The following is a 25,024-nucleotide window of genomic DNA, read 5'->3' on the forward strand; positions in this document are numbered from 1 at the left end:
GTAGTTTAAGCTTACACAGGCCTCACATTTGAAGTTGCAAAGGACCAGTGGGTTCATTGTTACAGATGGATGGAAACCTCAGTATGAATAGAGTAATACTGCCTGAATAGAATAATGCTGCCTCAAACTCTTCTTTTATAAACAACCACTAGTGTAAAACTACATGAATATTAATCAGGAAAGCAGACAGTAATTTCACATCTCTGTGAACAGACTAAGTGTAATCTGTAGCTTTTGTTCCCTGTGATTACCAAAACTGGTTCAAAACTGTGGTCTGTTCTAGCTGCTGGATGTGAGGCTATTTCTATAATTTTGAGTATGATCATGTCCTTAAAGTCTTCCCTTCATGTGTCTTTTTGGCCTAACTTTGGCTAAAAACAGTGCCACAGTGCTTGTAAACATTTTAAAGCTTAATTTAAAGTCTACAGAAGTCTCTTCCGTTACTGTCTCTGGCTTTTTTTTTTTTTGTTTTGTTTTGTTTTGTTTTGTTTTGTTTTCCAGTTAGTTACACTTTCTACTTTTTGTTTCATTTAGCTGTAGTTTTTGTGGTCTATGTCCCATCACAATTCATCTTAGTGGGATTTGCTCCATTGCACATCAGGCTGCAGCAAGAAACCCCAGGCGTTGTCTTCCAATGTACTATTAAGAGGTCTGTGATGGCAAATGATTGTTCTCCCTGAGGTAGGAAACATTCTGAATCATGGATGCATTAAGTTTCATGTTCATATGGGAATACTTTTTAGCTTCCAAAAGAGGTCTGAAGGGCAGAAAGTGGGTACACAATTACCAGTTTGGCTTGATGCATGCGCTTGGAGGCTTAATGAAGGCAGTTCAACTGTGCAAAAGAAATAGTCACGCACTGACCTGTTTCATTGCAGTTCAAGCTCCTGGTTACCATAGTATAAACAGATGAATCTAGTTCCCTCAGAGACTTCTTGCCTATATGAATTATTTAATCACCAGTCTTATGCTACTGCATGTTTCTTACCCTTATTTTCTCAGTAATTTTTATTGTTGATGTTGTACAACAATAGCATGCAGAGCTTTGGAACATGAGTTGAATTGTAGGAGTAACTTACAATGTTATTGAGAGGAAATGAGTTGACATGGCCCACTGTGAATCTGTGAATAACCTAACCCTTAAATCCCAATCCGAAGAAGAGCCAAATGTGCATCAAGAACGTATGTGCTACGCTTTCAGCAACTTTTTAATTTGACTATTTAGGTCACATGTTGCTGGAGGGAGAATACACTGGAATTTGAACCAATGTTATTCCTGGATTTTTATCATTGCTTAGCTCACATACTAAGTTGTTTTACTTGGAATTGTTGGCTGTTGGAGAATTATTGTCAAATCTCTAACCTTTCATCTTTCATTTTCCTTTTCAGGCTATTGTCCATACTCTTGATCCCTGAGGAGAAAGAAGGTTGATAGGAACTGTGGGAGATCTCTACAGATCTTCAGAAATAAAAGAGAGAGGGCAGAGATCCTAATTAAATAGTCTACTTTGAAGCATTTTTTGAGTGTTTCAGCTTGAAGTTGGATTCTTTCTTATATAGCCATCGAAATGTCAAATTTCAGAATACTCCATGATGTAACAACACATTAAAATTTTGAAGGTGTCAGAGGAAATGTATAAGCTCCTTAAGGTCTTTTATTTATTTATTTATTTATTTATTTTTTTATTTATTTATTGTGTGTGTGTGTGTGTGTGTGTTTTGTCTTCATGCAGAATTGAGTTACTTATATTCATATTGAAAATGCAAATGAACAATCTAACACTGTACCTGAGAACATGGAGTTTTTTCCCCAGATCTTTGTAAATGAAGTGTTTTCTGCCCTATAGCTATGAGTTTTAAGACAGAAAGGTGAATTTAATTCTGTTAAGATTTCTGCTTAGGCAGTTACCTTTTCCTAAACACCAGGAGCTTTGAAATGATTGCAGGTATGTGTGATGTAATGCATCAGACAGAGTTTTTGGGTGCATGTGGAATGGTAATTTCAAGGTTCATGAGAGTGTTGGGAGCAGAGGAACTCAAGTTATTCTCTATTCTCCTCTGACTACAAGAATTGTCCAGTTTGTAGGCTTTTTTTTTTTTTTAAATTTTATTTTTTATTTTTTCGGAAACCCTATTCTGCAGAGGGAAAACCTGCATCTCTGAGGCCTAGACAGGACACTTGAGGAAGATGTCCTCCACTGTTGCTGTGTTTGATTAGCTGGGGGTGTATTAAAGAGAAGTAAACGGAATGGTAGCAATTTATAAATTTTAATGTGCATTTTATTCACGTACTATTTTACTGTATTTTTTTTTGTTGTTTTGCATATATATATATAGTATGCAAAGGACTGATTAATCAGAAAAGTCATTTCTATATATAAAACCACTGAACAAACCCAACTCTTATTGCAGCAAATATGTCTAAGAAAAATACTGTTTTTACCAGACAGAGCTTGGATGTGGATATGAGAAAACGTGCTTTAGTCTGAAGTAAATGTAAGATGGAAAAATATTGTGAGTATATGTGTGCCAGTTAACATATAATGCTCCACTTAATACCAGCATTTGCTAAACTGTGATGCTCTTAGAGGGCACAAGCATATGCTATTCTTAGCTATCTCTGCTTAGCAGCTGCAGACAGCCTTGAAAGGAATTTTGGTAATCCTTGTAACGAACCTATCTAAGCTGTGAATCTGCTGTTCTTTTCTCTCCAGCAATGGGGTTCAGGAGCCCAGGGCCAGAGGAAGCTTAGCTGAAGTTGTGGCATCAAAAGATTAGGCCAATCTAACAAATCGCTGCATCAGAACCAAGAGAGACTTCTGCTCCCCTTTTTAGTCTTTGTCCCAGCTACACAGCCCTGACACCATGCAGTCTCCAGAACCCACTGGGAGTCCAGCTCACTGACCTGAGGATATCACCCTGGCATCAATAATAAAAAAATCCCAGTCCAGAAGGCCTAAAAGTTTTCTACTCACAGTCTTAGTAGTGGCTGGAAAAAGGAAAGAGTTGAGCAGGCATATTACTTTTGATATCTGAGAAAAATACAACATTTGAAGGCAGCTGGGTTTGGGGACCCCCTGATGTGCTTGGTAATAAGGGATACTCACGCTGCTTGCTTCTAAACTTCTAAACAGTGGGCTGTGGAGTGATGAAAGGAGAGGGCTGGGCACCACTCCCAGAAATAAGGGGCCATTAGTCCTGGGGGCTTAGAGTTGCAGCGACAAGAATGGGAGGTGTGTCCAGAAGGCAGAGCAGGTATGGGGCTGAAGCCATAAGCAGAGCTGACAAGGTTGGTGGAAGGAAAGGCATGCTTTCCTGTCTCCTCCTGGAGCCATGCTCTCTTCTCTTGTCCATTCTCTTGTGGCTATTGAGCCACAACACTGGGCTGTGTAGATGAGTGGAGAGGCAATGATGGCATCCCATCTGCCAGGGAGTCCCTGTGCCAGTCTGTCCAGAGCTTGCCGTTTTTCATCTAGAATGAGCCAAGACCACTTCTGTCTGTTAAACCTTTGCCTACTGAGACTGGGGAAGATACTGGTTAAGACTGACATGGTATTCTCTCTGCCACTCAGTTTAATTGAGGAATATATAAATGAGTTGATTTTTTGTTGTTGTTGTTGTTTTAAATCTTTGACCATGGTTATTTGCAGTGTGAGCTTTATTTTTTAATGTACAGTAGCAGATCTTTTCCTGGGACACAAATGGTGACCTAAAATATGAAATCACATACAGGATCTATCTTGGAAGTAACATATTTAATATATTTTAAACTTCTTTTATGATTCCACATTTTCATGTGACAGATTGGCCACACACACTAAAAGAAATGGTAAAGCTCACTCTTGTGGTATAATAAGAGAACTGCAGAAGCCATAGCTCTTTATTCTTCAGTGATTTTTGTTTGCACATAAACATTAGAAGTGACCCTTAAACTTAATCCTTTCTGTAGATGGATCCTTGATATTTTCTTTTTTCTTTTTTTCTTCTCAACATTGGTGATGGGTAGAACACTTTTGCTCTATTTTTCCTTCTTGTGGTCTTTACAGGACCACAGAAACTTTACAGGATTGATGCAGTGCACTATCAGGCTGCTGGACATGAATTGATGCTTACAGCACCACTAACCAAAGCTGCTTTACTAAAACTCACTGGTTTTTCATCAATCATGAAATTACGAATACAGCCAATAAAGGAGTTGCGTGTCGTCAGGCTGGATGTTAGCAGAGACTCTGGAAGAAACAGATTTTAAGGAAAAAGAAGTTAGAGTTTAGAAAGACCAAAATAATCAGTTTGGTGGCATAATCTGTACTGGAAACTGAGTCTCCTCAATTGCAGTTCAGTGTTCAATTCTAAAGCCCATGCTGTAATAGATCCTACTTGTGACGAGGTCACACAGAAAACCAAAGCCTGAATCCTATAGAAAGGTTTAGCTTTATAGAAAAGTTTAGCTACTGGAGTAACCAGCTTTTGGAAGAGTCAGAATACACTAAAAATATTTTTGTTCCACTGAATAGCTTGCATCGATGAAAGGAAGGTTGGTGTCTGCAATCTAGTCTATGTGTGTGACAAGAATCTTCCATGAATTCTTTCCTTTTTGTTTGCTACTAACTGCATCTTTGCCAAGGGTCATTTAATGTCTGGACCAGTCCACTAATGTCTAGTCCAGAGGCCACTAGAGTAAATATGGGGAGTTATCTACATGTAGGTAAAACTCTTAATAGTACATAGTCAACAGAGGTTCAATCTTGCATTTTTGGGTAACTGCATTTTAAGTAACAGAGTAGATGAATTCCAGGCTGCATGATTGCATTTTCTATTAACATTACATGAATCATTGTCTGTGATTTGTTAGGTTGCATTTAGTTTCCTGTATTTAACTGGCAATAGTGTTGTATTTTGTTTGTTGTTGTGAAGTTCATTATAAGATTCTTTTGTGCCAGGGTGATAATAATATATAGAGAGCCAATGTATGGCATTGCTTTAGTATTCTATAATTAATGTAGAAATAGAAAGCTCTGTTATGACGCAGAACAGCATTTGCAATTACCACTTTATATTACCTCTCTGGGAAGAATTCTATCCTAATAAAACTCCAATTTGGATTTAAAGAGTGAACAGGCATGTGTGCATAGATTTTATGATTCCCTTTGGGCTCATTTTTTCTCCTGGTAGTGTTGGTTGGATGAGAACATCATGCACTCAAGCCACTAATCCAAGATAAGCAATATAATAAATTGTATAGTTAGAGCTGCTCGTGATTGACATGCAAGGCACACAGAAATAATGCTGCAAGCTTTCAATGAGAAATGTACAGGAGATGACTTAAAAATTGAATCACGTAGTGTTGATTACAGTTTGCATATGAACCCCAACAGAGTAGCTCTGTCTGTTGAATAAGGGAAGTAAATGTAGTAATCTTGGCCCACGCTACACAGATGGTCTGTGAGTCACAAATTCACATTAGCAGACATCTGTGCAATAGGAATCACAAGTCAAAAAAAAGATCCTCATGTTTGGTATTGTGTTCAAAGACGCCATTCCTTGCAGAAGAGGAAAGCAGCCTACCAGCAACAAATCCTTGTGATTCCATTTACAGTGAGTTTCCAATCCCGTAAATGAATAAACAACTAACTAAATAAATAACTTATTTGAAGCAGTAAGCCCTTACTGGAAAGGAAAGTGGAAAACAGTGATTTTTTCTAGCTAGCAGACTAGAGAACTGAGCCCATACCCAACTCTCTAGCAACTATGAACGTTTTAATTTCAATGATTTCAAGCAGGACATTTTTCTTCCAGAATGTGAGGCAGAACATTTCTAATCAGCTCTTGAGCCTTTGAATTTTACCAGGTTATTCTTTTTTTTTTTTTTTTTTTTTTTTTTAATTAAAACTAAGCTTAGAATCATAGAATCATAGAATCATAGAATCATAGAGTCATAGTATGCTTTGGGTTGGAAGGGACCTTAAAGACCACCTAATTCCAACCCTCTGCCATGGGCAGGGAACTTCGTGCTAGACCAGGTTGCCCAGGGCCACACAACCTGTCCTTGAATACCTCCAGGGATGGGGCATTCTCAGCTTCTCTGGGCAACCTGTGCCAGTGCCTAACCATCCTCTGAGTAAAGAATTTCTTCCCAACGTTTAATCTAAACTGACCGTCTTTTAGTTTAAAACCATTACCCCTTGTCCTATCACTATACTCCCTGACAGAGTCCCTCTTCAGCTTTTATGCTTCCTGTGGAAACCGTGTTGAAATTTGAGAACAAAACTGCCAAATACTTACCTGGTACACCACCAATAAACACTGGCTCCCTGTGGTCAATTGCCTTTGGGTTTAGTGGCCCTACTACATGGTTGACTTCAGAATCTACATCCAGCTGCACCACATTGGCATCTCTAATAACTGAAAGGAGAAGGAACAGAGATGAAAAAGATGGTAAAAAAACAGCATTTGAAGATTTTATGAAAGAAAGGAGTATCTGTTTGAGCTAAGTGGTTTGATTTAGTATTTACTAGACTAGGTGTGAACCATTATCAGTGCCAGCACCAGCGCCTGAGCAGATTCTGGTACAGAGCAGGGCCAATGCAAGATAGAGCACAGGAAAAGGGTGCTTCTGAGTGAGATTCTTGATTGCTGGTGGCTGTGTCTAGGCTGCAAGGTATGAGCACGCAATGGTGGGCTGCTGAGTAAAACTGGTAGCCATTCCCAATAGAGGACCTACTGGCATGCTCTGAGGATTCTTCCTTGCTTCTGTGCCTTGGCTTCCTTCAGAAGGAAACCAGAATGCATGGCGAAAGAGCACACACTCAGATCTCTTCTGGATGTGACGATGGGAGGCATCCCAAACGACCATCCCAGAGAGGAAGGTAGAGGAATCCAGAGTACCTGAGGTTTAGATGTACTTTTTGACTTTCAAACCTGGGAATGAAGGATGGCTGTCTGCCACAGGGAAAAAAAAATTGACTGTAGATCTCTTTCTGTGTTAGGTTGGGGTCCCCAGGTCCCCAGTTTGACCTGTGCTCAGTATTGGATTAAATATCAGTATATTTAACCTCTAATTGGAAAATTTGGCAAAAGAAGAATATCATCTGGTATAGAACTTGGAAAAGGTTGCCAGTGTTTCAGCTAGGCTGCTTTGTGTTTCCTGAACAATAAGCATCCATCTTTTTGGTATTCAGCGGGAACTTTGTGCTTGTCCTCCCATGAAGCTCTACAGTTTCTATGTCTGATCAAGGAAAAGGACTGCCACTTTCACATGAACTTGCATCTTGACAGGTGAAAGAGAAGAAGTGAAAATATGACTCCATTTCCAGTGCACTGGTCCACGGAGATGGATAGCTGGGGAGGGAGAATTGGGCTTTGTTACATTTCTGAAGGGGATGATCAAATTTTACTGACCTGCAATTCGGTGCCACCTGCCATCACAGAGACTCTGTTTCAGTGTCACTGAAGTTGAAAAATCCCTGATTCCATTATTCAGTTTCACAGTAACCTGGGGGAAAACAATGTAACAGTCACTGTAAAACCCCTTCTGTTTTCTCTCTCTCTCTCTGTTTTTCTTTTTTATTTTTTTTTCCTTCTGTTGTAATCATGCGGTATTCCCCACTCAAAACCAGTAATAGAATAACAGTTCATGAAATTTCTTAGAATAGCACATCTAATTCACAGATTTTGATTTTTAGTTTTAGGATTTAACAGTTCTGAAACATTTCTTATTTGAACTCAGAGAAGAGTTCAAAAAAAAAAAAAAAGATTCAAAACTAACAACTAATTTCACTCAAATTTTCTAGTACTTCTCCTCTATAATTTTCTGGGTGTTAAATTAGTGTTCAGAGGCATCAGATGATGTTTTGGCATTTTTATAGCCACTTAATAAGGAAAACATTCATGAAAAAACTGAGTATAAATAAGCAGTCAAGATGTGAGAAAGGAATAGAAAGAAATATCTAAGAACAACCTCTAAGCTATTTCTTCATGCTTACCAGGAAGCCTTTGGCAGAGCTAGAAACTGAACCTAATTCTGAATTTTTCACCTCTGCATTAATCACGTGGATGAATATCTTCCTGCATGCTAACACCACAGCAATGGCAGGGCAGCGCCATGTCCCTGCTGCAGGGCACAAGATTGCCAGTGGTGATTGCCAGAGAACTCCAAACACAAGCGTCTCAGGCTTGGCAAATGTCTAAGTTGTCCCTGACAATACTGACAGATTGTTGGCTAAAAATGTTGTAAGAAACCAATGTATATTTAATTTTAGAGGATCTCTGTTTCAGTGTAGTTGTAACCAAGAAAATTTTAAAACTTTTTTTTCTTCTTTGTTTTTCTTTTCCTTCACAAGGGCACCAGCAAACAGAAATGCAATGACCCTCATCTTCTCTTTCATCCACCCTTGGACAAAATACATAGAAGTGATTAAAGCAAATGAAGATTTTTTAGAGAAAGTGACTCCTTAATAAATCACTTAGACAAGCTATACTGACAGGGAGAGATACAGGCATTTGAAAAATGGACTAAACATACTGATCATTCTTGTTTCTCCAGCAGAAATGTTTTCACAAAACAGGTCTTTGGTAATGAATTCAAGGAGAGCAGATAGATGATGGTAAAAACACAGATGCTTACTAAGAGGGTAACTAGCATACCTGTCATACCTGTTGCAGTGACAGGCAGGGAAGAACTGCTTTTCCATAATGGATTTTGGTTTTGCATATGCATTATGCAGGAAGTGAGGTCTGAAGTAAAAAGTGAGGTGATAGCTTTTGTAAGACCAACAGCTAGAAAAACAGACAACCTTCTGGACATGCCAGTATTCCTTCAGATCTTTACAGAAGTACTAGGCTGGTGCACTTGTACAGAGGTGCAACCTTTAAGAGTGGCACGATACATAGCAATGAAATGTGCTATGTTAATTTCTTTGTTAATTTACCAATGAGTAGCTACATCTGTAAGAATGGGCTGCCAAAAGTTTGGTGCCTTACTGAAGCACCTATTGTCTTCACTATAGAAAAACAGATTCTCTGAAAGATAGCTCATCCCACCTATGCTAGACACCTGCATTAGGATGGGTTGAATGACCGTGTTGAACTGTCCGCTCTGGTTCTCCATTGTAAAGTTCTGTTCTTGTAAGAGAAGTGGCAACATGTTTCCTCAGGTGTTGCATTTCTATTTGGTATTGGGTAGTGCATTGCAGTGGCCACAGAATATTCACACTGCCTAGTCTCTGAGATTCTTTTTTACAAAAAAGGAAAAAATATATACATATATATATATATATATATATTTTTTTTTTTTTTTCTGTTCTAAGCCTCTGCTTGTTTTGTCTATTTAGACTGCAGCTTATTGCTGCATGTTTAGAATGCCTAGTATGGAGGGATCCAGAGTCTAGTGATGAACATAAAAAAAAAGCAACAGCAACAACTATCTGATAAATTAATTTCAAACTTCTCTCTTTCAATTAACAGCCTTAGAAAAATCCAGGGGTCTAGAGGCTGGGTAGACAGACAATCAGAACTTTGCCTTTTCCTCCACACTCCCCATCATACACAACTATTAAAGCAAGAAGAGAGTGAGCACAACTCAGACTCTTAGCATACAAGAAATAAAAATCAATCAAGTGAAATCAAATCACCTTACTTGTTATACATTTTTAATGAATGGATGAAAGAACAGTACCAAAGCACCAGTGCTCTGCTCATTAAATATTAATTGTTGATATCAGTAAAGTGATCCGATTTTGTCTTTGGTGTTATGTTTTTGTATGTTAAAAGAAGTATCTGGGTTGCCTAATCTAAGCAGTTAACATATCTAGCAGAGGAATAAGAATTGAGTAATGGCAAATTTGTAAGACAAAAGCTTTATATAACAGACCCCAAACGCATAGCAGAAGAAACCGTCAGAGCAGTGGAAGAAATGTGATCTTAGTTATACCTGTCCATTTCTCATGTGCATATTCAAGTACTCCCCATTCACGCTGTGGCCATGCAGTAGAATTCCTGAGCTGCTTCGGGGACGTATTTCAAAAACAACTTCAAATTTCAGGCCTAGACTGAAGGATTCATCTGTGAGGGAAGAAGAATAACATTAAGTACTGAGTTAATGGTGAAACCGGACATCTACTCAAAGTCAACATGGAAATTCAAAGTCCCAGGGTGGAACCTATTTGCCTTGTCCACAAAAGTATTAGAACATGTGCCAGTACACATAATTGAAGAGATGTCATGGTGTTCCATCAATGACCCACTTCAACTTTTGTTTTGATTACATTTGCTTGAAGTAATAATAAAGGTTTCTGTATGTTTCTCATTAAAAAAAATAGGTATTCAGTTAAAAAAAATAGCAACATCAGAAAATAGGTTCCATTTAGATTTTTTGGCAGTTTCTTATTGTGCAATTTGCTAGACTTTCAGCAGTCTTTATGCAGTGAGTGGGAGTTCACTTGAGCTTTGATGATTCAATAGCAGAAAGTCCCTTTTTCAATCTGCTGGCAGGCCAGGGAGCAAATTAGAAACACTGTGTGGCTCTTCTGGGCATTGCCAAATATAAATAGGGTTGTGCAGTTTCCTTCTCTGTTCAGATCTGAGCCTATGTGACCAAAAGAACGTCCTCTTAAAACAATTCCTGGAACACAGCAGGCCTCCATGACAGAAAAGATGTGTCTATCATGCTGTTCATTGTCAGGATGTACAGAAGGCTTTTCCTCAGGATTTTTGAATGACATATTATTTTATTAATTACAAACTAAGAGATGACCTCTTGCTAGTGTACTTGGTTTTAGCTGGATTGTCTTGTATGTCTATAATTTTTACTGTATTATAAACTGTTCTCTGCTGCAATTATTCTAGTTATTTTAAATATGTGTACATACACATATAGATATACTTATCTAGCAACTTGTTAAGTTTCATGGAGACATTCTTATCTTTCAACATCAGCTGCTTACCACAATAATGGTCTGTATCTAATAATCCTTACAGCTCCCAGCCTTGGAAATTACCACATCCTTTAGTGAAATATACCATTTTGAAGTACAGTGAAAATGGCAGTCTTATTAAATACATTTTGGAAGTGTATTACCAAGGACAACATATCCTCCTTCTGATGAAAAGTATGTTCCCACTTCTGATGGGCCTTCAAAGCAAGGCGTTACACTAAAGGTCTGCGAAGCCGATGTAATTGATCTTCCATTGAGCTGCAAATTGCTGAGACAGCCACTAAAACTGTAGACTGAGTTAATCTGAATGTGGGGGAAAAAGCATGATTAGTAGAACCAAAGTGCAACTAGAGCAAGACAGTTTTATACATACCACACAACCCCGAGGCAAGGCAGAGGCCTACTTTTCCTAAGTAGTGTAGCTATCTTGTTAGGCACATATCACCAAAGATTACCTCGAAGGGGTCTTGGTTGTGTTTGAATTTGCTTTAACACTCCTTTCTATATACATCAATATCATGGACGTAGAGCAGATTCCTGATTCCTTGGTACTGTCTCAAAACAGAGATACTGAGCCAACACTAAGCCTCTCTGAAACTCATGTATCTCAGACCTTAGGGTGAAATTGATCTCATCTAACTTCAGCTGACTCACCTAAACTTGGATGTTGCTAAGATTTCTTTCTTCCTCAGGGACCACTGGCTTTCCAGCTACTGCTGCAAATTTACTGATATCTAGCCCCATTACCACCAGCTCAGCCCTGCGGGAGCTTTGCTATCCACTCAAACGGAGCTGTGTGCTCCTCAGCATGCTGAGAATTGGGATCATAACATGCTTTTCTTTGAACTAATCCCTACAGGCAACTTTTGCATTAGCTGTACACAGAGGTATAGGATGATGTAATGTATATCAGATTTACCTGGATGTTCTTCACAGCTTTTCCTGGAGCCACACCCCCAATATAGAGTGGTTCAGTCACTTGCCAGGTATTCATGTTACCACTGAAAGGTTCTTCCAGTACTCGGAGACCATCAATGATCAAGCGGCCAATATTTTTTCCTCTAATAAATATTACCTAGAAACAGAGAAAAAGTATTTGGAAGATTACTTTCATCAGTTGAGGGAACACTTCTCTTCAGTGGAAGGTAAGAAGTTTGAGAAGAAAAGCTTGCGAGTCATCATCTACAAGCCTATTTTACTGACTGCCAATACTTTTTTGCTGGACAACTCTCTCCACATTTATGTAAAGGTAAATAGTAGAACTGCATTCTTACCGTTTTAGGGTACAAGGCAGAAATATCCCAGGTGTCACAAGGTCTACTGAGATCTGCTCATCTTATATTTGCATATATGATTGGTTGCTACAGTGCTATCACAGTATTTTCATGGACTTCTCCAGTTTTATGGCTTGGATTCATGCAACCTGCTTTAAACACTTAAGTGCCCAATTTAGGAGCTTAGTAACTGTAGACTTCTGAGAAATGGGTATGTACAGAGGGAAATTCACCTTGCCCTTATACTGCTATTTCTTTTCACGGACTACAGAGGGAGCCTAAGAGAGCTATACTCCTTGCTTAGGCACTTCCAAGAATTTTTTTGAACAATCAATCCTTCCTTTCCTAGCTAACTTTTTTGTTCATTTGTTTGCTTGTTTCGCTATTCTACTTGCTTCTGTCATTTCTATTCAGTGTTGGGAGTTGCTGGATTTTTATAACTGATTCACTTCCCTGTCCATAGTTAACGACTTATTAAAATACTGCATGAAAGTTTTGGCAGAAACTTTTCAACATATAGGTGTGGTTGTGAAAACATGAATGGAAATTCACTGATCTGTCAGATCATCAGTGTTTTTATTGTAGCATTATAACGTATATATATATTTTTTACTTACATTGTGCCAAAGGCCATCGTTGTATTTCTCTTGGCTCTTAATCCTTATCTTCTGATGACCAGCATTAAACATAAAAATGAGTCGGCCATGGGCGACAAAAAGGGCCATGAAATTGGTCTCTTTTTGGTCTGAGACGTAGAAAATCATTCCATGAGATGAGAGAGTTTTCAGACTGATAGAGAACTGAGCTCTGGCAAACAAAAACAGTATCAGTATTAAAACAGATATAAGTAACTGAAATCAAACTTCAGCAGAGGAAGCCTGAGATTTTTTTCTCATCCTAAGGAATATATATCTCCTTTATGGAAGTGGTGTTTCTGAGAAACTTCCCATTAGTTTTGGAGTAGAACTCAAAGTTGGAGAATAAGCTGCCTTCCAAACTTGTTTTCAAAAATCAAAATCTCTCAAGTGAATAAAATCAGAATAGACCATGAATAAATGATAGTCTATATATTTCCATTCCTGTTGAACAGAGATAAATTCTCTTGTGATGGTACTGTTCACAAATCTTTTCTGTTATTCCAGACTTGCTGCTAAGCTTCTGCATCCCAATAGGTCCTCATTAAGTCCACTACAGCATGGAAAGTTATACCTGCTCTGTTCAACATGGTAAGCAGTGAAGATTTCTTGAGTGATTGGTATTATTACTTTGGGTCTAAAAAAGGCAAAACTGCATTAGTGTAGCATAGAGACAGAACTGATTAGTCCTGCTTCTCATAACAGGTGACTAGCTTAGCTCCCATTCCTGATATTTTCAGAAGGGCTTGTTATATTTGCCATTGCATGTGTGTGTACATTCCACACACACTTAGGCCCTTGCCAGTATCAGTTGTTTTAAAACATCACAAGTCTTTTTTTTTTTTTTTTTTTTTTTTTTTTTTTTTTATGTGCATAACAATGAAAATTCTGTAATAACAGTTGTAAAACAAATATGTCTTGTAAAGATGAAAGGACACATTAGAGTTTGGGTTTTTGTTCTTCCATCTCATATGGGCACCATCAGGACTACCTAAGCAAAACACTGTTGAATTAAAACAAACCTAATGCTTTTGTTACTTAAGTCAGGCAATAGCACTCTTCTTTTCTGCATTAGTGGTCTGGTATGCTTCCAGGAAGTGCTGTGTTGTTGAATTTATAGTCTTTCATGGAAAGTATTAAACCAAAATCCTTTGCTGGTCATAACACACCATATGGTGTATTCTTTGGGAGCCTGAGAAATAAATGTCCACAATATCTCGACTTGATATTAATTACTTGTATTTCCGTAATGGCTTGAATTGGACATGGTTTTCATAGCTTTATGTCCTACTGCACTCCATAGACTCCTAAACATTAAACAGCTGCCAATGTCCACTCAACACATAACTATATTTAATTTCTTGGTGAACTATCATGTTTTCCAGCTCTGCTCTAATGACATTACTTCTGGCATGAAGAGACTGATGATACACTGCTTGTTTAGAGATTACATTCTCAAAGTCTTCATATAAATAGGCAAGGAGACACATTTATTTTTAAATATACAATACAGATGAAGGCCCCAAAAAAGGAATGTAACTGGAAACACATTGTATTTATTACTTTTTCTCAGCTGAAATGCCTATTAATGTATCCTAACAATGTACTCTATTGAAAAATTTGCCTAAGATATAACAATAAAGGCCAACAGAAATATGTCTTTTTTTTTTTTTTTTTCCTTTCATATACATCTTTTGCCTTCCCAGTATGTATTATGTTTATTTCTGAAGTCCTTTTACCTTTCACTTAAATCCTTTGGTATGTGATCAAATTCTTGCCGGCTGTTTGCTGTTCCTCCAAACTGATAAGCATTTTCAGTTGCTTTGGGGTTCATTGGCAATTGGCACTGAGGGTCTTTTTGCATATTCACTTCTTGATACATTTTTTTGAGGCCAGTTGAAGGTTGTGAGATCTTGTCTTTATCTCTCCCCACCTTCACAGAAAGAGAACCATTAATCAGATATTTAACTAAGATTGGACATATAACAAACAAACAAATAAATAAATGAGTATTATTTATATACAAGTCAACAATATGCTTTTTCCTTACAAAAGTACTAGGAATAGTTCCAAGTCAGATTTTCCTTACAGAGATCTACTATAGATGCCCATGTAGGGAAGGAGAAGGGATAATCAGAATACTTGTATATAATTATAATCCAATACTTTTGCACTTTTCCTGTTCAACTCTTCCTCTCTGTTTTTGATGATATAAGCTATAGCACAGACATAAAAAAACACACTTGGACCAAAAGTTCTGCATGCTGGAAGAGGTTTTTTTTTTTTCCATTTATGTTGGCGTATGTTAGCTGCACCCAGGAGAGAGAGCCACGTGGAAGCACCTGAAAACAGAAGCTAGCAATCAAGATGGGCTTTTTCTGCAGGACTTCATAAAAGATGACAGAAATTCTGTTTTACAGTTCTACCAAGAAGGAGTGATGCAAGCGTAGGCCAGATACGCTGGGTCAGGGCAGTCATTTGTAGTGATATAATGTATAAAGGAATGGAATCCTTTCCTTTTCTATGTCCAAGTGTTACATTTTTGGTATCCATAACTTGGAGGATTTACAGTCACGATGGAGTATGTATCAACTGTGGAAAATTCTAAAGTGGAACTGACACAGTTTGTAGCAAACCTTTTTATTACGGTTTCCTTTGGCTTTTGATGAGTTCTTTCCTTTCTTATGGAGAAGAGCAACAGGAGGGGATTCAACAGGGCATCCGTAAAAAGAAGTCTGAACTTTCTCCGAGTACCGTTGGAAATCTTCCACTTCAACCTCCTGATCCAATCTGTGTTTAAAAGAGGGGATGACAAAAACAACATTTTTCCAAGTGTTGGAATTCTTACAAAGATCACAGTATTTACATTTGAATTTTAAATGATATTTTGTTGGGCTTTTTCATTCTTGGATTGTGGATTAAAAACTACAGATTAATCAGTAAACGTTTGAGTATTATAGGCAGCCTATACTACCTTTGTCTGTTGTACCCATGCTCTCATAAACAGAGAGTCTGAATCTCCAACACCAACTTTGCTTTAAAATCTGTATAAGAATATTTCATAAAGTGATTAAGAGCAACAAATTTGGACCATTTTCACTTGACCAAACTCCTGACTTCAGCAATGTCTGTGAGATGCCTTAGTATCATTTTGTTTCAAAGGCAGAGATGCAGCTACATAATATAAGTGTAAATTACAGCTATTAAAATTCTGCATTGCACCAACACCATTAGCATGAAAGCTGATTTGCATCAAGTTCTTCCCACTTTAAAAATATCTCAACCTAGCAGGTCTGCACCAACAGATTCCATAGAAAATAAGGCGAGAAGCTTATTCACACATACTGTCTAGCCTCACAAAATGAGAGAGGGATTTTTATTGTGAAAATCAATCAGCTCTCTTGAGCTATTACCCGAGCTGTCAGGCAACGATTGCCTAGTAATGAGTTTAGGAGGATGCTACGCACCTAGTGAAGTATGCATTGCTTATGCAGCCAGTGAAGTTGGCTTGCTGTGTTTTGAGGGGTGAGCCACCAAAATAGAACTTCTTAATGCTGTCAGGGCTTTTCCCTGCTCTGTCCTTTGCTGGATTCTTCTTGCTTTGTTTCTTGTCATCAACACTCAGCTCGTATCTGCAAAGACAAAGCATCCATTTTGTAGGCTGGTTTTGGAAAAGTCCATGATGGTGGTTAGACAGCATATTACATGCACCTAAAATATTCAGTTCAATGTGTTAAATCACTGAATGATAGTGCCCAAAGTCATGAGACCTTCTCACATCTGTGCCACAAGCAGCAGTAAAATTAGCCCACTGGCATCTTACAGTCCAGAGGCCCACAGATGTCATAATATCCTGAGATTAATCATAAAGTCCAAAAAAATACGGTCCACTCAGTGAAGATAAATAAACCAAGGAATTGCTAATAAATGGATGGAGCTACTGTTTGTGTAATATAGGATCTAAGCTCATGCTATTCCTTCTTTTTCATGTCCCTATCCCTTTTTCCTTCTCTTTCACCACAGTATATGGATGTTTGGGCTTATACAATGTCCTTTACCTAATATAATTTCGCAACAAGCACATTAATTGCTGCAGATGGCAGGAAGGATTCTACAGCTTTAATAAGAAACTGAATATAGCTAAAGCATCAAACAGGGATTTTGTTTGGTGAGTTTGGAATTCAAAACTTTCAGGGAAGTGTGACAGCCTTCAGCACTTTTCCAGGACACCTTTATGCACTTGGAGCTTTTCAAACCATGTTTACAAACCTCCATTTCAGTTAGAAAACTGAGAATGACCTGGTTGTATCAGGCAAGGTTCTTGAAGAAAGATTGTTCAAGTATTTACCTTCTAAGAAAATTCTAAACACGGGAAACAACAGTAAAATACATACCAACAAAACAACGCTTTCAAGTTTTCTGAGAAGCAGATATAGATTTATTTCCCACTGCCATATTTAATCTTACATTTATGTTTGTCAGTATTAAAAATATTTTAAACATGTTCCACTCTGTATATCCCAAATGAATGTTTTTTCTGAAGATGCCTCAATTACTTCAGGGTCACTTTGGGATTACATTAGCAAATCAGAAGAGTCAATCCCAATGAAGAAAGAACTTCATGCTACCTTTTAATTATATTAAACTGCTTTCATACCTAAGGACAAAAAAAAAAAAAAAAAAAAAAAAAAAGAACTAAGCTTTTAGAAACACTATTCTTTTCTTTTAGTTTTAATAACATTTCCCAACATCTCATGCTCAGGCAACACAGGCCAAATTTCAATCCGAGATTTTGGCTTTGATTTATTTTCTTTTAAACTGAATTAATTAGTTTAACATATCAATGGAAAAAAAAAAAAACAAAAAACTCCTAAAATCACTTTGAGAGCAAATATTGAATGCTAATATGCTCTTTACAAGAAATATTTTATTCTGAAGGTAGGGAATAAAAGTTGCTGGACAGTTTTACCTTTCTGGTGTGATGGAAGTAATGATGAAGTGGGTTTTTCCATCGTTGTAATTTCTGTCTGGTGATTGGATTTTGATTCCACTTGCATTTAAAACAACAGCACCTCTGTCCATAGAGATGGATAACACGTCTGACTGAAATACAGACAAAATCATCTTCATAAGCAAGTGTAACACAGGAAAGTTAACAGTTCTGTTTATTTTCCTGTTGTATTTGTTTTCTACAACCAAAGAGTTTTGTTTTGTTTTGTTTTGTTTTGTTTTTTCCAGGAAGATAAATTGAGAAGCAAAACAGGAGATGTGATATTCTTGCTGTTTTTTAAGATCGAATTCTGAGAATTCTGCTACTGATTATGTCTCATGTTTCTGTCACATGAACTCCTTACCTCTAGCATAGATGTATGATGTTTACATTTCATTTGTGCTTCTGGTACCCCAGCTATGGTACCCCAGCTGTACTGCAAGATTACCACTGTCATAAAAACAACACATTTTTTTTTCTTTTCCTAATTCCCTCTGATCAGAGCTGTTCAGTCACTCAAAATTATCTTAGAGATATGATCCTCTATCTGGGTCAGGCATACGGGATCACAGCGCCATGTAGCAGGAATATTATCTGTTCCATTAGTGCAAGCACGGGCACTGTGCACTCAGAGGAATCACGCTGTCTAATTCCGTCAAGTGCTAAATTGCTGCACCTCTATTTGTTAAATAGGGCACTTGGCATCTCATAGGATTAGCGATTCTGAGTTAAAACCAGAAGTGGTGTGTGGGGTCTCATTTATGCAAGCAGCATGGATAGCTGACATGGTTACTGATTTCAATTTAAGGCAATACTCCACACTGTAAAATGGAAAAGTTCAGGAGTGGTTATAGGTGTCATACAGCCTTCCCTGCTGCATTGCTCGTGATCTTCTGCAAATATGTCAGAGCAGACATTTGGGGTGGTTGCAAATGTTCTGGCATTTGAGCTCATGGGTGCTGCTGGTTTAAGTTTGAGACGGCAGAATCCTAGAATCACTTTGTCTCACTCAACATTGGAGTGCAAGTCCCTATTTCTGCCCATGGCACACCTCTGAGGGGGCATTTGGAGCAGCTTGGCTTTCCATAACTGCAAGGAGTCATTCTCAATTGCTGCTTTTCCTGGTCACACATGGAGGTCTAAGTACCATTGGGGAATACAGACAATTTCCCAACTAATTTCTGTAAACTCTGCAATGCTCAGAATAACGTCCCACTAATCCAAACAAACTTTCTGCCTTTGCTTGTTGGATATTGCCTCTGGGAGGAAAATGTCAGGCCCTCAGTATTGTTTGTACTTTGGTAGCATCTACAGGTCCAAATAGGGATTGCAGTGCTGCTGAGTACAGTGAGATCCACTGTGTATTTCTACCCTCAGGACTTCAATTCTAGGCATATGATCACATGCTCTTCACAACATCAAAATAATGTCTAGGCATTGCTGGGTTCATCTGTAGATCAAACATGAACTGTGAAAATGAGGCCATCAATGAATGCTTCTGTATTGTGGACTGCTTTCTCTTTTATTAAAAGATGAAGTGAGAAATTCTTTTATGCCCTTAGTATTCTCCTGAGAAACAATCCAAAGCTAAAATAAAACAAACTGTAAAGAAAAATATACTCACTCCTTCAGAATAGTAGAACAGCAGCCCATTGGGCTGCAGTGTGCGGAAATTAAAGCCTCCTTCAAATTCACTTAAGAGGGACACTTTTTGGCTTGATGCAATGAAGCTCTCTCCATTGAAGTATGCTTTCCGGGACATCTGTGTATTAAATAAAACAAATTTACATGTAAACTGCAGACAACATTCAAATCATTAAAAGAATGAATCTATGTCTTTCATTTAAAGATGCAGGCAATTCAGTTCTATAAAAACTCCTTTTTTTTTTTTTTTTTTTTTTTTTTTTTTTTTTTTTTTTTTCCCTGCATGTCTTAACCTAATTTATACTGGCTGTCCCTTGCAGGCTATGAAAATCTTAAGAAAGTGTAGTTATTTTAGACAGCATAAGCCAAATTGTTCTCAGTTTCCTGGGATTTCTGGCCCCATGATAAGTCTGCTGATGTTAATGAACATGCAGGCTAGAAGCAGAGGGGGCTTAAGGCCCTGTTTGAACCGTGTGGCACTGAGTCACCTCTCCAGCATGTGATGTATGAATTTGCTTGTTGGACTGAATGCTGGTGTGGGGGGTTGAGTGTCTATAGCCCTCTGAGGCTTGGAAGGAAAACTGGGTCTGGAGCAGAACAAATTGCATCTGGCTTCCTCCTTTGCAGAGACTGAGATTGAGTGATGAACTCTACAAGTGGTGAGCTCTTTCCTCTTCATGGATTCTCATGGGTATATTGAATAGATATGGCCATAGGATGCAGACCACAAACACTGTTTAGATTTACCAGTTTTGCACTGTAATGAACAAATGATAAATGATAGAAAGGATCAGAAAAGAAATGACAATTTCCTCAGTGTTGAAGTTGGTGCAGTTGATTTGTGTGTCACAGAGGTAGAATTGAATTGACTTGAGGGGTCTGACAACTCATTTGAAGGGGATCTTGCTGTCTTTTTCATTCCATATATCTGTATTAGGACACATTTGAGAAGAATTCTCCTTGTCTCTTTAATAAAAACTGAATTACAAGGGAATATTTCCTTCCAGAATACAGCACACAACTTGTTTCAAATTCAACCTTCAAGTTGCAATCTCACATACGATAATAATAGCAAAATACCTTGTGCTGCAATTCATAGTGAAAATTGGATAGTATACCAGCAAACTTACACACACGTGCGTACATACACACACCAGTCAATGAGCTTGTTGTCATTTCCTTTGTTGAAAACTTCCTTTCTATTTTTTTTTGAGTTAAAAGTCTATCTCATGGGCGTATCCACTGCCAAAATTTTGTTTTTATCTCACAAATGATATTATGCTTACCAGTGAATCCTCTGGGCACCCATAGCTGATTCCCAGGGTTCCTGGTTCTTCTAACAAGTTGAAATCCTTCTTTTGGAACTGGAAACCCTTCATGCAGCCTTTAAAGCCAATACTTCCTGCCAGATGTGAGCTAATGCTGTTGGAAAACAATGTCAAACAAAGTGCAATTACATATTCCTTGCCTTTCTGAATATACTTTTGTTGCAAAGGTGTTAAAAAAACTTTGAAGAGCCTCAGTCATTTGCACCACTAGTGCCCAGTTCCTACGTCTTTATGTAAAACAACTACTTAACCACATTGGGTGTTTTGAAAAGTCAAGATGCACCAGCTGTAATAAATGTTACAGGGAGAAATACATGTATGACAGTTCAGAGGGAAGGCACATACAGAGTAACTTTAAGAAAATAAAAATATCAGCTGAAATAAAAGAACATTTTAAAATGGGTTTGTACCCACTTACAATGAAAATCATTGGATTTTTATCTCCACCTGACATTTTAGAAAACTTCTGTGTTAATTTTCCTTTCTTGGTATTACTGGCAAGCTCTATTATTGCACTGGGGAGCAAATGCATTCATGTTCCTTAACATGTATTAGTAACAGAGGTTAAGGAATTAAGAGTAAATTCTGATTGCTGATGAATGGGTTTACATAACTGTAAATGTGAGCAGCAGGTGGGCTTCCAGGTTCCTTTCTGTGTCAGATTTGAGGTCCATAGCATAGCAGTACATCCCAGCTGCTCCTGCTCACTGCTCTACATTTTCGACTCCACCTTTATCAAGATATCACAGCATCACAGCACGGGACATATCACTGAATACTTATGTGGCACAAAGGAGAAATTTGCCTAAAATCACAGAGGGTTTTTGACAGAGCAAGGAAATGACATGCTACCTACTGGGTACCAGTCCAGGAGATAACCAAGGAACAAATACACTGAAAGAATGAATGTGAAATAAAGAGTTTTGATTTATCTCATTGTAAGGTAGACATTGGACACATGAAAATGAATCAAGTTCTGGAAACATTTGTTTTTCTATGTTGGCTAAAGTGGACCATCATGTGAAAGAGTGCAGATGCACATGTCTGAAATAAGGTGAGAAGAAGAACACTGTAGGGGCATCATCTGCCCCTCAGTGAAATGAGTGGGAAGGCTAAATCAACAGAAAGGCTTCAGTCATTCTCACTGAGACCTGGCTCAAAGTGCAGGGTATCAGTCAATCAGTTTTATCTCCACTCTGATTGACTATGGCTGGATGCTACAAACACTCCATTAACAACAATTTCCAGGAGCAACTGGAACTAAAGAAGATAGGCTTAAAACTAAAGAACTTTTTCTTCTGAATTTGTTCTTATAGTTCCCAGCCCCAAGAGCTCCTAGCTCCCCTTATATGCCCCTTTGCTTTATGCAGGGAGTGAAGTGGTAGGAAAATAACATATAATGTTACTTCCAGATTCATTTAAAAGACAATTGACAGAGGAAATTGCTGTTGAGGTGAAGGAAAATATACTGCTTTGAAAGAAAATTATACTTCCCGCTAAGACTACAGCTACTTTTCCCACCACTGCTGCAGCCCAATGTCAGTCAAATGTAAATCTGTCTAAAAAAAGGATGCAGAAATATAAATAGTAGATACTAGCAGTAGAAAGATAGACAGAAAGTCTTAGTTCATTGATGATATAACTCTAGCAACAACTTATACACCTTTTGGAAATGGAAAGATGTCACCACATTTAGACCATGCTTTTTGCTGTGTACCCTTTTCAGGAGAACCAGAACTGGGTACAATATACAAGGCAAAGATGTAGCTCTACTTAAATCATTTCAGTACACATTTTTCAATGTTGATCATATTCTTACAATGTCCATATTTTTTCTCTGTTACCACTTGCTCACTTAGTTGCATTTTAATTTTTATTTTTATTTTTATTTTTATTTTTATTTTTATTTTTATTTTTATTTTTATTTTTATTTTTATTTTTATTTTTATTTTTATTTTTATTTATTTTTTTGCTTTGACAGTATCTTCCAGTGACAGTATCTTTGACAGTGTTTTGTATAATGACCACAATGCACTCAGAAAACTGCAGGCATAATTCATGTGATTCATCCTGTATCCTACATTTGTGAGCAAGTTTCATTTGCCACGGGGCTGCTCAATTGCCTAGATTTCTAGGCCTTCTGGGCTTTTTAAGTTTTCTCTAGGCTTGATTAACTAAAGTATTTTTCACCATTCTTTTGCCTTTGTTTCTGGATCATTAATGTGTTCAATATCAATCCTAAGAGAGATCCTCTGGGCATGTGGTGTAGACCTTTTATACCGTGAAAATTGAATGGTAACAATGTCTTATTTTCTCTTTCCCAGCTACTTTCTAATCCACCACACTCTTTCCTCCCTTGGTGTCACTAGTTTTCTCAGTAGCCCTTTATAGCAGACCCTTATGAAGAACTATTTGAAAGGCCCAATAAATTGCATAGGCTATTTCTCCCTTGCCCAACATTTTGTTTGCATGTTTGGGTAATTGCATGGGATCAAAAAGCATCATTTTCCTTTACAGGAGGTTTGTCACTATCATAAAAGCTTAATCCGTGGTATACATCACAGACAATATTATCATTATATCTCATTATATATCAATTCTACAAAAGGATCTCCTGACAACAAAATAAGGTTTCAGGATTTACCAGTAATTCCTAGAAATTATTCTGCAGCATTTGCTGTCTTCCTCTTTTTATACATAGAGGTTATTTTAAAGAGAGCCTATATTTCTGTCAGTAGTTGTGAGTTTTCAGTTAGCAGCTGGAGACCTTTTGAAAATGCTAGCTGAGCTGTCTGATCAAGAGAACGCATGGTGCCTATCATGTGCTTCTTCAAGCGTCTGTCCTGCTTTCCCAGAGTGTGACCCAGCTTCACTGCATTATCATTACAGGAACTGGGAGCTGTATGGTCTACTGGGATTAAGTTTGGCTTCTGTCAAATGGTACGATGGGAAAATTAGACTTTTTCTTTTCTTCTCACACCTACACATAGACAACTGACTTAAGTCAAGAGAGAAACTGAGACTCATCAGAATTGAAATACATAGGAAAGACATCACCTTTAGATTTGAAAATGCATTTGGTAAAGGGTTTTGATTCTTCAGCTAACACATTTTTTACTTTACAAAGATCACTTTTCTGCAGAGTGAGAAGAAATAGTGATTCTATATTTTCCTGTGTTTGAAATTGCCTTTTTTTTTTTTTTTTTTTTAAAGATAACAGTTTCTGTTAACATTACTAAAAATGAACCGGTTTCAGCAGAACTTTGCTGTGCTGGATCCAGCCTAATCCTTACTACTGTAGAGCTATATACAAAACCTTAGGAGTTTGTCTTAGGGATTGTTTCATGTAAAGGTATTGAAACTGAGAAAAAAACAACACAATCACAGAACGATTGAGGTTTGAAGGGACCTCTGGAGGTCATCTGATCCAACTCCCCTGCTCAAGATCAAACATCTAGAGTAGGTTGCCCAAGACCATGCCTGGACAACTTTCAAGTCTCTCCAAGGGGGGAGATTCCATAACCGCTCTGGAAAACTTGTGCCAGTGCCCAGTCACCTGCACAGTAAAGAAGTGTTTCCTGAATAAAGAAACAAATGTTTCCTGAGAAATAAAAATGTTTTACTGTAAGTGCAAGTCACAAAATGCAACTTAAATTACTTGAAGATAATCATTGAATGCCAGTTGTAAACCAACCTGGACTGTAAGATCTCAGCAGGTGCTCCTCCGATGTAGATGTCTGTGAACGGCATTGCTGTTCTTTCATTGTCAACGCTTTTTATATGTCGTCTGTCTACTACCAAGATCATCTTCTTAGAATTGTGATATATAATAGAAATCTGAAAAGAAAAACATGTTTTTAAAAGTGTCCAAAATGTCATCTTTTGTAAGTTGTCATGGTGATTTTGCAAGATCGATTGTATCTTTATGTCTTTTTGTTTGAACAGCTACTCCCATTTATTGAAAAAGTTGTTTGTGAATCAGGAGAGGTTGACAACAATTACTAGTAGGGAACTTATGTTGATGCCACAATTTATCTGCTGTCTGAAAAAACAGGTTATTTCATTTATGATTAAAACCACACAAAATTACCACATGCCAAATTCTACACTTCAGCAAGCTGACAAACTCCATTAATGTTGGAGCGCTTCATTGATTTATCCAGGAAATTAGGGCATACTTCTAAAAAAAACTTGTTTCATCGTCAAAGCATAAAAAGCATAA

General features: G+C 37.7%; 1 protein-coding gene across 1 annotated transcript in view; it reads right to left on the bottom strand.

Moving 5' to 3' along the window:
* Positions 1-2,254: 2,254 nt before the first annotated feature.
* Positions 2,255-25,024, bottom strand: part of LAMA4 (laminin subunit alpha 4) — a 98,044-nt gene continuing 75,274 nt past the window's right edge. Inside the window, exons 25-38 of the mRNA XM_082757406.1 lie at positions 24,497-24,639; positions 20,761-20,896; positions 19,455-19,592; positions 17,810-17,943; positions 16,308-16,472; positions 15,477-15,630; positions 14,580-14,773; positions 12,823-13,012; positions 11,851-12,006; positions 11,075-11,234; positions 9,929-10,059; positions 7,399-7,492; positions 6,283-6,402; positions 2,255-4,229 (exon numbers count right to left, since the gene is read on the bottom strand). Coding sequence (XP_082613532.1) covers positions 4,084-4,229; positions 6,283-6,402; positions 7,399-7,492; positions 9,929-10,059; positions 11,075-11,234; positions 11,851-12,006; positions 12,823-13,012; positions 14,580-14,773; positions 15,477-15,630; positions 16,308-16,472; positions 17,810-17,943; positions 19,455-19,592; positions 20,761-20,896; positions 24,497-24,639 — 2,061 coding nt within the window. The 3' untranslated portion in view covers positions 2,255-4,083. The remainder of the gene's footprint in view (positions 4,230-6,282; positions 6,403-7,398; positions 7,493-9,928; positions 10,060-11,074; positions 11,235-11,850; positions 12,007-12,822; positions 13,013-14,579; positions 14,774-15,476; positions 15,631-16,307; positions 16,473-17,809; positions 17,944-19,454; positions 19,593-20,760; positions 20,897-24,496; positions 24,640-25,024) is intronic.

The sequence above is a fragment of the Aythya marila genome (genome assembly GCF_965140915.1).
Source record: "Aythya marila genome assembly, chromosome: 3".
In the NCBI taxonomy this organism is placed as follows: Eukaryota; Metazoa; Chordata; class Aves; order Anseriformes; family Anatidae; genus Aythya; species Aythya marila.